The sequence below is a fragment of the Barbus barbus genome, assembly GCF_936440315.1.
Source record: "Barbus barbus genome assembly, chromosome: 11".
NCBI classification, from domain to species: Eukaryota; Metazoa; Chordata; class Actinopteri; order Cypriniformes; family Cyprinidae; genus Barbus; species Barbus barbus.
Genome location: NC_136739.1, coordinates 26387838 through 26401045, shown reverse-complemented (window position 1 = coordinate 26401045; position 13208 = coordinate 26387838). Strand labels below are relative to the sequence as shown.

Genomic DNA, 13208 nt, shown 5'->3' with positions numbered 1-13208 from the left:
TAACTGACTATAACACATGCCTTCAAATCTTTCCTTTTTATAAAAAAACAATCCACTTGTTTGAGAATGCAGGCTGGACTGTGATTTACGCAACTGATCTCCCAGAGAACAATTTCAGTACTTTTCACCTCGCTGCATTAGCCAATCTTTGGATTAATCACCCATATTAGAACCGCTTATCTTTCAATAGTGTGTGTAGCTGTGATGTGAAGCATTTATGTAGCTATTTCTCTTTTCACAATTAGTTCAGAGGCAAAGCTGCTGAGACGTGGAAGCTGAGACATAATTAAGGCATGACACATGAGTGAAAATGATTATTTCTCTTAGAGCGTTTTTAGACATGTAGATCATTTGCTTGGTTCCGAAAAAGGGACTTAAACTGTTACAATGTTGCATTTTCTTCTTGGTTCAGTTCGAGCATTTCAAATTATATAGTTAAGCAATATCACACAAGGTCTGAATATCATCACAAATGTAAATGTCATATTGCTTACTGAACTGTTTTATAAAATCAAAAAGATACAATTTTGAGTTGTTTTATTTTCTGTTTTTGCTTTTCTTTATCAATGAAAACTTCCAAATGAAACCACATAAGCACTTCGCTATTAAATTAATCTGTGTTTTGAACAAATCAGTTTTATGAATGATTCAGTGACCTGAAGGAAATATCTAAAAAATATCTATTTATCATTATCAATAGACCCCCAGAAAATATTGAGATATATTGGAATCCAACAATGATTGCAGTGTTCACATATACCTAAACGATCCAAACTAAACACGCCAAGTTTTGAAATAAATGCTCCAAACAAGCCTTTAAAAGTCCTTAGACACTCTTATTTGAACACTTATGGGCTTTAAGTCTTACCGCATCAAAGTCATCCTCATCTTCTTCACAGTGCCGTTCAGCTGCCCCAGGGTCTTTCAACACCCTTATATCGCCAATAACACCCTAGAACAAACACACACACAGGTTAGTGAGCTTATTTTGATGGCCATGGCAGGTGTGGTGACATACAGTCCATACTGTAGGGCAGCTGCTCATTAGAAACTGAATCCACTGCGCTTTTTTCATGCCATTGCCTTCCACGGCAAAAACGTTGGCTGTCAGATTACAATATGTGCCTGATATCTTACTTTTAAAACACATGGCTATCCCTTCTCCATGTGGGATTTCCCTTTCATGGTTTGCAGCACAGATGGTGATAACATTTAATACAAGCAACACATCTCTATATTCAATGGCTAATATAAATGACTCATTAAAGGGATAGTTCATCCAAAAAATTTGAATTCACCCATCGATAAATCACTCTCATATTGCTGCAATGCTATACGATTTGCTTTAGTCTGTGGAAGACAAAAGGAGATGTTTAGCAGAATGTTGATGCTGCTCTTTTCCATGCAATAAAAATGAATGGGGCCCAAGAGCCGTCAAGCTCCAGAAGGATAAAAAAGCACAATAAAAGTAGTCTATACAACTATTTCTTCTCTATTTAAGTCATCTGAAGCCATATGATAACTCTGAGGAGTAGAAGACCAACATTTAAGCTATTATTGGGTGGCAAATTTCAAAATGCATCACATGAATGAGATTTGAAAGCAACTTTAACAGAAGATTTTCAGTGAATACTGAAAGTTTCTCAAATGAAGCTATCAAAATGTGCAATAGTCTATGGACTACTGTTAGGGTAGTTGTGTGACGTCTGATTATCTATTCACTATCATAAGGAACAGCATGAACATCCAAATATCTCCTTTTGTGGCCTACAAAGAAAGAAATTCATACAGACTTGGAGCAATATGAGGATCAGTAACTGATTACAGAATTTCATTTTTGGGTGAACTATCGCTTTAACTTGATCTCCATTCAAGACCCATTTGGGGTAATAGGAACTGTGGGTAAGTTGCTGGTAAGATCTGACAGGTCAAAACTAAAGTCAAAGGTTTAGTAGCAGAATGCAGTGAAGGAAGCTTTATGATGTCTTAATTGCACTTTTGTTTCATGCTGTGACCTGCCAAGACCCTATTACAGCCCCAACGCGGGGTCAGATTTACAGACCCGATCTCCCCACAGTTCTGTAGATGAGCACATGGTCTTAATGAGAGGGATGAAATAGCAATCATATCCTGCTTAATCGGGTCTGTAATTATGATGGCCATCTCCTTATGGTGGCGTTCCCACAGGAAATGGAAGCCACATGAAACAAGAAGCTATACTGAACTGAACAAGATCCATCTGCTTTTGAGTGGCCATTATGAGCTCTGGGAAATGTGAGGCATTTCTGCTGTCTCAGTTGCCTCACTATGGTTATTGAACAACATGCTTGAAAGCACTAGCATAACTGGTGGAAACAAGGCAGGGCATTCAATCACATCACTTCACAGATCAGTTAGGCTGCTTTAGTAGTACAGCAGCTGGTGAAGAATCTGTAGGCCTATAAAAGCTGTTCTTGTTAATTATTTTCATATATACTGTAAATTCTATATATACAGTATTTTAAATCATATTTTTTATTTCAAGTTCATAGTGCCACCAAATTATTTATGGTTTATATATTATTTATATATTTATTTAAATTGATTACATATTTTTTAATTATTTATTATTTCTAGATTATTTTAGTTTAATATTAAGTTGATAAAAACTCAAGACAATTTCCTGTGACAAAAAGATAACTTCCTTTCCTGACAAAAAGTGAAATCTAAAGATTTTTTTGGGGGGGGTCAAATATAAGTAATGCCAATTTATATTGATGTAAATACAATACAAGTAAAAATTGATTTAAATACAATTAAACATGAATTTGTAATAAATAAGTACGCAATTCAATTACATAAAAAATAAACTACATGTTAAATAAACAAATATATACACTACATATTACATATATAAATAATATTTTGCATTAACTGATATAACAATAAATAAAATAAAAATAATTAAACAAATAATATACAAATATATTTGATAAAAATTATCAATAAAATAAAATAAATGTATGCTGTTATCTGACTTAATTCAGGGGAAGAATAGGGCAATGGTCGGTTTTCACTTATCTGAAATCAAGCTGTGGGGTCAGATGCTGGACACTGCCAGACAAAACTAACAAGATCTAATTGCTCCCCTGTGGTTTTTTAAAGCAATCAACTACTCTAGTCCAACAAGGAAAGAAGAGTAGACCATTTTACGACAAGAATGTTTGTTGTGTTTTAAACTGGCCAATTTGAGCAATCAAATCATGCAGGATTCACTCAAGCACAGAGACTTTCACTGCACTTTCCCTTTTCTGGCCAAGCTTTGATTTGACTTGTTTTAACCGGGATATCATGATATGAAAGTATGGACTGTGTACATACCAAAAACTTATCAGGGTCTGCTCCACTGGCATGACCAACAAAAACTCCCGCCCCGGCATCCAGGTCCATATCATCTGGAGACCTCTCAAAACTGATGACCTGAGGATCTGAGTCACAGCCGAAGTAGAGGGAAACACGCTCATTAAAAACACTGATGGAAAACCGGGTCCAGGTGTTCACCATGGAGGGCACGGAGAACCTGGCCGCCTCGTATGAGCTCTGCGAATCAGGCTCGGTGTAGTAGAAGATGATAGACTGCTTGCCCTTCTCCACCGCTGACAGCTTCACACCAACATACATGAAGTTCTGAGTTGGGTCAGTGATGGAGAAGATGACTCCAGGCTTGGAGGACGTGGGTTTTATGTTGAAGATGAGGGAGAAGTCACGGAAGAAAGGGTTGGGCAGGTGGGCTGCAGCTGACTGACCCACATTGGAGCTTTGGTCAAACACATAGCCGGGGTTGTTAGCATCATCAAAAACTTTGGAGACGCCATCAGGTGGAGGATCACCAATTAACTGCAACAGCGACACTCCACTTTCTTCTGCGGAAGGAAAGGAAAATAATTGAAATGGAGTTCACAAAGAACAATACAAAAGTGAATGGTCAGGGATGGGCAGCAGGCTGGGACTAGGTTAAAAAGCACTTTATTATTCTGCTCAAACATGTATTGTAGAGGAAGTACTCAACATTGACAGCTGTGAAGGGAAATCAAGGGGTGAGTCTTGACTTTAGAAGTGAAATACTGTGAGAAAGTATTATTTTTGGCTGTATACAGTATCTTGAGTAAGCTAAAAGTAATTTCATCCTTTTTCAGGAGGAAAATGTGAATAAACAAGACAGATTACCATCTAAAGGATAATCAATTTCGTGTAACTAGTGTTTGGGACTTTTTGATATCCTGAAACAATATACAACACACAAGAATGTACATTTATCAGCCAATAAAATGTCCCAGTTTTAATAGAAAGTGACCCCTTGGATTTATTGCTCCCAGAGGACCTTCTTAAGGATAATCTTTTAAAAATATATATAAATATGTTTTATACTATGCGAACAACCTAAAAAACGTCTCAGGTTACGTATGTAACCATGGTTCCCCTTCAGGAACTCGAGCTGCATCGAAAACGCTAAGGGAATGAGATGCCCAAGCCGCCAGACTTCCAAGTCCCTGCCCTGTGTGTATCTCTCGGGAGCACAACGAGGGTGAGAGAAAAGGGCCACGAGTGGCTAAAGTGGGCGGGGCCCGGGGCCCACATCCCAAAGGTCAACTTCTGAGAAGTGAGTCTTGATCCCCAGAAAAGGGGAGAGCAGAGGACTCGAGGCTATGGAATAGCATCCTGATCCACCACATAGCATAAGCTCTCTGGACGGAGGCCTCAGCCTCTGGAGGAAACATGTACTGGGGGTGTCACTGAAAGGCCACCGAGAAGGGCGCGGTAGGCCGGTATAGCCGCCATGTAGACCCTCAGGGTGGAGTGGGTTAACCCTGCGGAGGAACAGGCCTGCACAAACTCCAGAACTGTACCAATCGGGCAGTTAGCTGGGTCGAGCTGGCAACCTCCACACCATGAAGTGAAGAGCTTCCACTTCAGGGCGTACAGTTTCCTCGTAGAGGGAGCTCTGGATTGGAGGATAGTCTCAGCAACCTCGGTTGAGAGACCGGAAGCTATGAGCTGTGCCTCCAACAGAGGCCACACCTACAGCTTCCACAGCTCCGGGTGAGGGTGGACGATAGTGCCCCCCGCCTGTGAGAGGATATCTCTCCTGACGGGAATCTCCCATGGAGTGCCGTCGAGGAGAGAAATCAGGTCCGAGAACCATACTCTGCCTGGCCAGAACGGCGCTACCAGTAGTAGACTGACCTCGTCTCAGAACACTCTCGCAAGAACTCCTGGGAGCAGAGCGATAAGGGGAAAAGCGTACAGACGAAGCCTCTGCAAAGTCTGCACTATAGCATCCAGTCCCAGAGGAGCTGGAGGAGTCAGAGAGAACCAGAAAGGACATTGCACTGTCTCCAGAGTCGCAAACAGGTCCACCAGGTGCCTGGCCAAACACTCTCCATATCTGCTTCACCACCTCAGGGTGAAGCATCCATTCCCCGGGCCTCAGCCCCTGTCTCAACAGAACGTCTGCTCCCACACTGAGATGCCCAGGAATGTGCACTGCTCTCAGTGAGAGTCCTGGAACGGCACACCAGCAGAAGACGACCGAACTAGCTGCTCTAGAGACCCCGGAAGGGGTGGCGAGCATCTCAGCTCTGCTACGTTTCTGGTCGGAAGAAACTGAGATGTGTGCTCGCTGGAGATCGATGCGCCCTGGAACACCGTACGTGGCAGGGTTGGCAGACCGATCTCCCGAGGGCACTGAGGAGAGACAGGCACCGTGTACCGCGGTGTATGCCACTCTTCCCCAGAGGGGCCTGCCCTCATGAGTCCTGGACCATAGCATCAGGACTGCCTTAGCTGAAGTCTCCCATTGAAACGACAGTCCTCAGACCCACGTCATTTCTAGGAAGACTGATAGAACCAGAGCCTGCTCGGGCAGGACCCAATGAGACAGGCTTAGCAGGGGCTCCCACACCGCCAGGTGCCTACTAAGGGAACCAGTCTCTCGAGACTGACCTCTGGTGTGCTTAGAGCTGCTAGCTCGGTGCCCTGAAGCGGAAGGCCGGCAGGGGATGGCCGCTCTAAAGACCCCCAAAGGGGCGGCGAGCCTCTCAGTTCCGCTACGTTTCCGGGTGGAAGAAACTAAGAGAAGCGCTCGCTGGAGACCACTGCGCCCTGGAACACTGGCAGGGTTGGCAGACCGATCTCCTGAGGGCACTGAGGAGAGATGGGCACCGTGTAAAACGATGTACGCCGCTCTTCCCCAGAGGGGCCGGCCCTCAGAAGTCCTGGGTCATAGGCAGCAGGACATTTTAGCCAAAGACTATCCAGCGAGAATGACGGTCCGCAGATCCGCCTTCTGCTAGAAGCCTTTGGCCCAGGAGCACCATTCTGACTCCAATATTATGGGGAGTATGAGAAGTGATGCTCCCTAAATGAGGAGCTGGAACATGGTTGGGGCTGCTCCGCCCTGCTGATCACCTCAACCTCCTCAGAGAAAGTTTCTCCTCAGCTCTCACTCGAGAAATGTCCCAAGAGACTCCTATACACACATATACAGTCAGGTCCATATATATTGGGACATCGACACAATTCTAACATTTTTGGTTCTATACACCACCACAATGGATTTCAAATGAAACAAACAAGATGTGCTTTAACTGCAGACTGTCAGCTTTAATTTGAGGGTATTTACATCCAAATCAGGTGAACGGTGTAGGAATTACAACAGTTTGCATATGTGCCTCCCACTTGTTAAGGGACCAAAAGTAATGGGACAATTGGCTTCTCAGCTGTTCCATGGCCAGGTGTGTGTTATTCCCTCATTATCCCAATTACAATGAGCAGATAAAAGGTCCAGAGTTAATTTCAAGTGTGCTATTTTCATTTGGAATCTGTTGCTGTCAACTGTCAAGATGAGATCCAAAGAGCTGTCACTATCAGTGAAGCAAGCCATCATTAGGCTGAAAAAACAAAACAAACCCATCAGAGAGATAGCAAAAACATTAGGCGTGGCCAAAACAACTGTTTGGAACATTCTTAAAAAGAAGGAACGCACCGGTGAGCTCAGCAACACCAAAAGACCCGGAAGACCACGGAAAACAACTGTGGTGGATGACCGAAGAATATTGACTGTAATTGACTGCAAAGGATTTGCAACCAAGTATTAAAAAGTGAAAGTTTGATTTATGATTATTATTCTGTCCCATTACTTTTGGTCCCTTAACAAGTGGGAGGCACATATGCAAACTGTTGTAATTCCTACACCATTCACCTGATTTGGATGTAAATACCCTCAAATTAAAGCTGTCAGTCTGCAGTTAAAGCACATCTTGTTTGTTTCATTTGAAATCCATTGTGGTGGTGTATAGAGCCAAAAATGTTAGAATTGTGTCGATGTCCCAATATTTATGGACCTGACTGTATGTATATGTATACATATATACACATCTAACTTCTCCTAGTTAGATGAAATGCATCATTTAATTCCTCAAAATTAAATGCAGAAAGACAACCAGGTGAGTAAACACCGTCTGATATGAAATGGATTCATAATAAGAATGAGAATGCCGTTATGCACGTGTCGCCTCAGCAACGCGCGCTGCAACAGCGAGCTCTCACTCAAAGGGGGAAGAACCACACCGCGGGCTTCCAGCCCCGAGCGAGAGTGCTAGATCTGGGGAATGCAGGTGGATATAGGGCGAACCCGTCTCCAACCCGTCCGCCAGATGCATGTTGTGATCCCCGCAATCTCACTCGCCACCGTGCCTTAGCAGTGGCGGACCGGAACCGCGAGATCGTACGGCGTAGAGAAGCACAATCAGCCCCTTTTCTTTAGAGCTGACAGCGCAAACTCCATTTCTAGCATTTCTTACGCTGCTATAATGATGTCGTCATTCATAATATGCTTGTGCAAACACTGCAGCTTTACAATGGCTCATTGACGTCCTTCACATCCACCTCCTCAGAGGAAGACCGGCGGAGCGTCGAGCCCTCTCTCAGGGGGGAAGAAACCGCGGGGTGGGTTTCCGATTCCAGAGAGCGGGCGCTGGATCTGATGGGAAAGGAAGAAGATAGGGGCTCACCCGTCTTCATTCCCTCCATCTGGTCCATCTGCAATTCCCACGAGTGCAGCCTCCGCTCCGCCTCGGCAGAAGCGGCACCGGCACCGCAAGGAATGCTGGTGAAAGGTCCCTCCTCAAAGAGAGCCTTCCGAGAGCAAGCAGACGCAGAGACGTCTCGCCCTTCCACAGATTACACGTGTGATTCAGAGCGCGGTCACGCTGGAGGTATTCCCCTAGCATTTTCGACGCAGCTCGAGTTCCTGAAGAGGAAAATTCTTTATAAGACTCCTGAGACAGCAAGTTAAAAAAAAAAGTACTTATGCTTGACTTGAGGTGATATAAAACTTGTTTTGGCCAGAGACAGGGGAATTTCCTACCAACTATTACAAATTTAGGCTCCAAAATAAAAAGCCACGTTATCAGAATTTGATACAAAGTATTGAAGAAATTAAATTTTCGAGAAAACTAATGTCAATAAAATAAAATAAAAAACTAATTTCAATAAAATAAACTCTTAAAAATAAAACAACAAAAAATAAAACACACAACACAACAAAACAAAAATAAACAAAACAAAAAAATATTACTGGATACTACTTTATAGTATATATATATATATATATATATATATATATATAGTATATATAAATCTCAGACTGCTGGGTGAGATCATGAGCTTTTAAGAACTATGGATGGAAACCTTCAATCTCATGTTAATATCACTCAGCACAGACATATTTAGCCAGTTGTGAAGATAAGCTAGACATGGAAACATCACAGGCTCCGTGTGCTGACATGTCGTGAGGAGGAGGGAAAGGGGTGAGGTTACAGCTGGACAGCTAAAGACCCTTCCTGCCTACACACACACATCCTTTGAGTGATTCTGCTTTTTAAATATAGAAAAGTAAAAACAGTGTTTCTTGCCAAAACATCCCTCCTTTTTCTATCACATGAAAGATGAATTTGAAACAGCATGAAGTGAAAGCTGGAAAAAAACAAAAAACACTAAATAATATAAGTGCTCATTATTCTGATGTATAAATGTGTGTTTTGTAAACGTTAATAGAAACATTAAGGATGATGTCAACTTGTAGAACTTTGAGCTGCTTTCATGCTGTAAAGTAAGTCTTTTGAACCATGACTTGACTTTGTAAACGGTGTGAAAAAAGACTACCAAGTATAGCTCATGAGCACATGGTCTTATTTATCAAACAAGGATCAAAGTCCTTTAGGGGCTTACATATTCATCATTAAGTTCTTCAGATGGTGCTTTTGTTATGAGTTGAAACAAAACTCTTCTTGCCTTTGTTGCACATGAAAGGATTAGAAAAAAAAATACACCTTACATATGGTTTTGGTGTGATGTGCATTTTTGGTGGATAATGTTTAGCTTGTGAACCTAATCTTTGGGTTGATTTAACTAGACAGAGGAGAACCACTCTTCCGAGTTTCACTATTGAAAGCATAAACCGTGTCTTTAGATCATGACAGGATAATGACAAGCTTAAAAGAGAAGGAGCTTTTTGAGCTCACCTTGCATTCCTGCACATGTTCAGGTGCTGTTGTGTAAACAGTGGACATGCTAAACCAGCGTTCAATGGCTAATGGCGACTTCAATGCGAGACTGAAGTTTTCTGAGACTTGTCGGGCTTGTGAAAATCACTTTAGGGAAACCAGAATCCTGGACTTTTGCTTTTCTGACAGCAGGCAATAAATTCTAATTCCAGAATCCAGATGTGTGTCAGGATAGAATACAGAAGCCCCTGAGGCCATGTGTGTCTGCTATTGTACATGAATATAACAAATCAGACATTTGACACTAATGACTATCATAAAGACTTTCAAAATTTTTGCAACTGAGAAGTGCTTCCATTTTTGACAGCATCATCATTACATGGTCAAGCCGGATGAAGACCAAGAAAAGAGAATCAACAGCATAATTTTAAAGTCAATAGATGCAACTGATTTACTGATGCAAGATGTATTAGAGAGTATTCAGTAAGAAGGGAAAAAAATATTTAATTTTATTTTTCAGGACTGACTGGATTGTTTTGGTTACATACCAAAAATAAATTATATTTTAAAAATAAAAAAAAATTAAATCTAAAACAAATAATATATTTAAAATAAAATATATAAATGTAACAAAAATATGAAAATAAAAAATTAAAGAGGAGACAAACACAATACAATGCAACTATAAATACATAATTTGATGTTATTTACTGAAAGTAAATCTTTTGGCAAAAACATTTACCACTCTGTCAGTTCTAGCTGATTTCATCTTGTACAAGACAATAAAAAAACAAGAAAACTACTTTTACATGTCTGCTGATGCCTATTAACTTCTTTTCATAACACACTGCTGATGACCTGTAACATTCACATGCTCACCAAACAAGCCAACCTTGACATCAATATGCGTCAATGTTTTACGAGTTCATTGTAATCTGGTGAAGAAGAAAAAAGGGCCACCTAGTTAGAGTTAAAAATTAGCACTTTAATTAAAGTTCCTGTTTATTGATCCAAACTAAATAGGGTGGTTAAACCAAACATGAAAACTATTGCAGGTGCCATAGGCTAGTGGCCCTTATAACTGAAAACACAAATATAATGTTAAACTTCAGGCCCCTTACACATTTAAAGTCACACAGCAAAATTTGACTTTAGGGGCTCATGAGAAATTCTTAGGTCCTGATTATAGCTGACAAGAGGCAGAGTCTACAGGCTGACAAGAGAGTATACTAAATGACAAATGGGCCTATAAAACTGTGAAAATGTGAAAACTGCAAGATTTTCGCATCACATCAATAAAACATTAATCAAACTGATCTTCAATTGAAGTAAGTTTTAACACTAAGTTTTAAGACCATGAATACAAAAAAAAAAAAAATCCCTAATTTTCAGATTTCCTGGTGATGAGTTTTAGCTTGAAGTTAGATTAGTTTACACAAGTTTGTCACTTTAATCTGTGGCTGCCACAGAATGTAATTTCTAATCAAGCTTAAAAAAGCTGTACTCAGTTTATCCTAAAGCTTTAAGAGCCACTTACTGGGCATCCTTTCTTAATCCTGACAGAAAAGGCAAAATCATCAATGTCATTCACCTATCTTGCACTTTGAAGCTTGAATATGGGGCATGATCACTTGAGTAAAGAGTGGGTGTACATTTCAAGTCAAACGCCAGCAATCAAATGTCCCAGATGACATAATTATACAAAACAGGCCTGTGTGCAAATTTGTCGATTTGTACCTTTTATTGCACACTCGAGAGCATTAAAGACTGGACCGTAATACATTTCCATTCATTTGGAAACCTGCACAGGAACACTTCCATTTCCTTAGCCAATACAAATGGAAGACAGAAATACTGTATGATCCAATTAAGACATCAACACTGCCCATTTACCCAAGCAAACCCATTTAACCTTGGAGGCGCCATAAAGGCACAAAGAACATCTCTGCTAAGATTCTCAACACTTCCACATTTTTACTTTTTTTCTGACAGTCAAGTCATCTTGGCAATTGCAGGAATTGCCCTCTCAATTGATCCATTACAGAATGAATTGAGCACACTGTCTATTGGCACTCAAAAGACTCCATTGTTGTGGAAAAGGTCCATGAAAGGCCTTTGACCCAATGAGAAATCTAGCACAATCACTTCCAATTTCCCAATGAAGACATTTTTTCCCAAATTGAATAGTTCTATCTACAAGCTTCACTGGAGCCCAGACACTACATAACCCCATTATGATCTGTGACACTATTTGAGAAAGCTTTCAGAACAGCCATGGACGAGACCGTACAGAACATGAAATGTGTGAGCAGCAGTGAGAGGGAGTAACCGACTAAAAGTTGTGACATTACTTACAGAACAACTTTTTAGCACTGTGACAGCAGCTTTAAAGTGCCCCTATTATGCCATTTTTAAGGTTGCTAATATTGTTTTATGAGTCTCCTAAAACAGGTTTACATGCATCCAAGGTCAAAAAACACTTTAGTTTTCTCAAAAAATTTTCATTTCTAAATGATTCCCATACGACTCGTGCAAAGCAGTTCAAAGAATCAGTCTCTCTAAACCCCTCCTTTCTGTGAGCCCTCGCTGCTGCGATTGGTCAGATGGCGCAGTCCTTTGTGATTGGTCTACCGCGTACAGCGCGAATAATAGCCCATGGGCGGACACTAGGCAAAAGTGTTACTTCGTGACGTACAGTCATAACAGAATAAGATTCGAATTCCTAGCGACTCGTTAAGGCGATTGCGAGCCGACTCTTTTTTTTGATAGACAATAACTTTATATATCGTGCACTTTCGGCTTCACAACTTTGCAGAAAGTTTATGTTCACATACTGCTACATGACACACTGCATGAAAGGTAATATTCGAAAAGGCATAATAGGGGCACATTAAAAATAATGTTACAGTGGTCAAATACACTGCTACTCAAAACTTTGGGGTCAGTAGGATGTTTTTCTTTCTTTTGTTTGAAAGAAATTATTACTTTTATTCAGCAAGGATCCATTAAATTTAACAAAAGTCACAGTGCATGCATTTAGTATGTTACAAAAGATTTCAGTTTCAAATAAATGCTTTTGCATCTTTTAAACTTTCTATTCATTAAAGAATCCTGAATAAAATCTATCATGGTTTCCACAAAAATATGAAGCAGTGCAACTGTTGTCAATATTGATACTAATAAGAAATGTTTATTGAGCACCAAATCAGAATATTAGAAGGATTTCCAAATGATTGTCCAATTATTTTTTTTTATTTTTTTTTTGTGAATCAACTGATGTCTCAGAATCACTCGTCCATAAACCTTACAAGGTAATATTCTGCAAATGTATGTTTCAGTTTAATACAGTCATCCTAATATAGACTGTTTTTGTGCCAGATGAATACAAATACATCATCTTAAAATATGGTTTCAAAGGCTTTCCCAGCAGAGGAAAATTCTGATGAGGAATGCAAATACCTTAAAATAACAGACTAATTAACCAGAGGACCAATCAATTGTAGTTAAAGGAAGATTAGACAGTCTGTTACATATTAGCTTTACACATGGCCCCAGAGCCTCACAAAAACTAACAATGGCTAGACGCTGTCACACTTAACGATCTATTGCCCCTGACAATTTCACTTTCCAACACAAGCCGCACACCTGGAATTCACTTTTTAG

At 40.5% G+C, this 13208-nt stretch overlaps 1 protein-coding gene across 10 annotated transcripts in view; it reads right to left on the bottom strand.

Annotated features, from left to right (window-relative positions):
• Positions 1 to 13208, bottom strand: part of LOC306876944 (collagen alpha-1(XVIII) chain-like) — an 83733-nt gene that overhangs the window by 22059 nt on the left and 48466 nt on the right. For all 10 annotated transcript variants that reach the window (XM_079428405.1, XM_079428404.1, XM_079428398.1 and 7 more), the window contains 2 exons: positions 3361 to 3902; positions 869 to 952 (listed from right to left, as the gene is read on the bottom strand). In XM_079428405.1, the coding sequence (XP_079284531.1) occupies positions 869 to 952; positions 3361 to 3902 (626 nt within the window). The remainder of the gene's footprint in view (positions 1 to 868; positions 953 to 3360; positions 3903 to 13208) is intronic.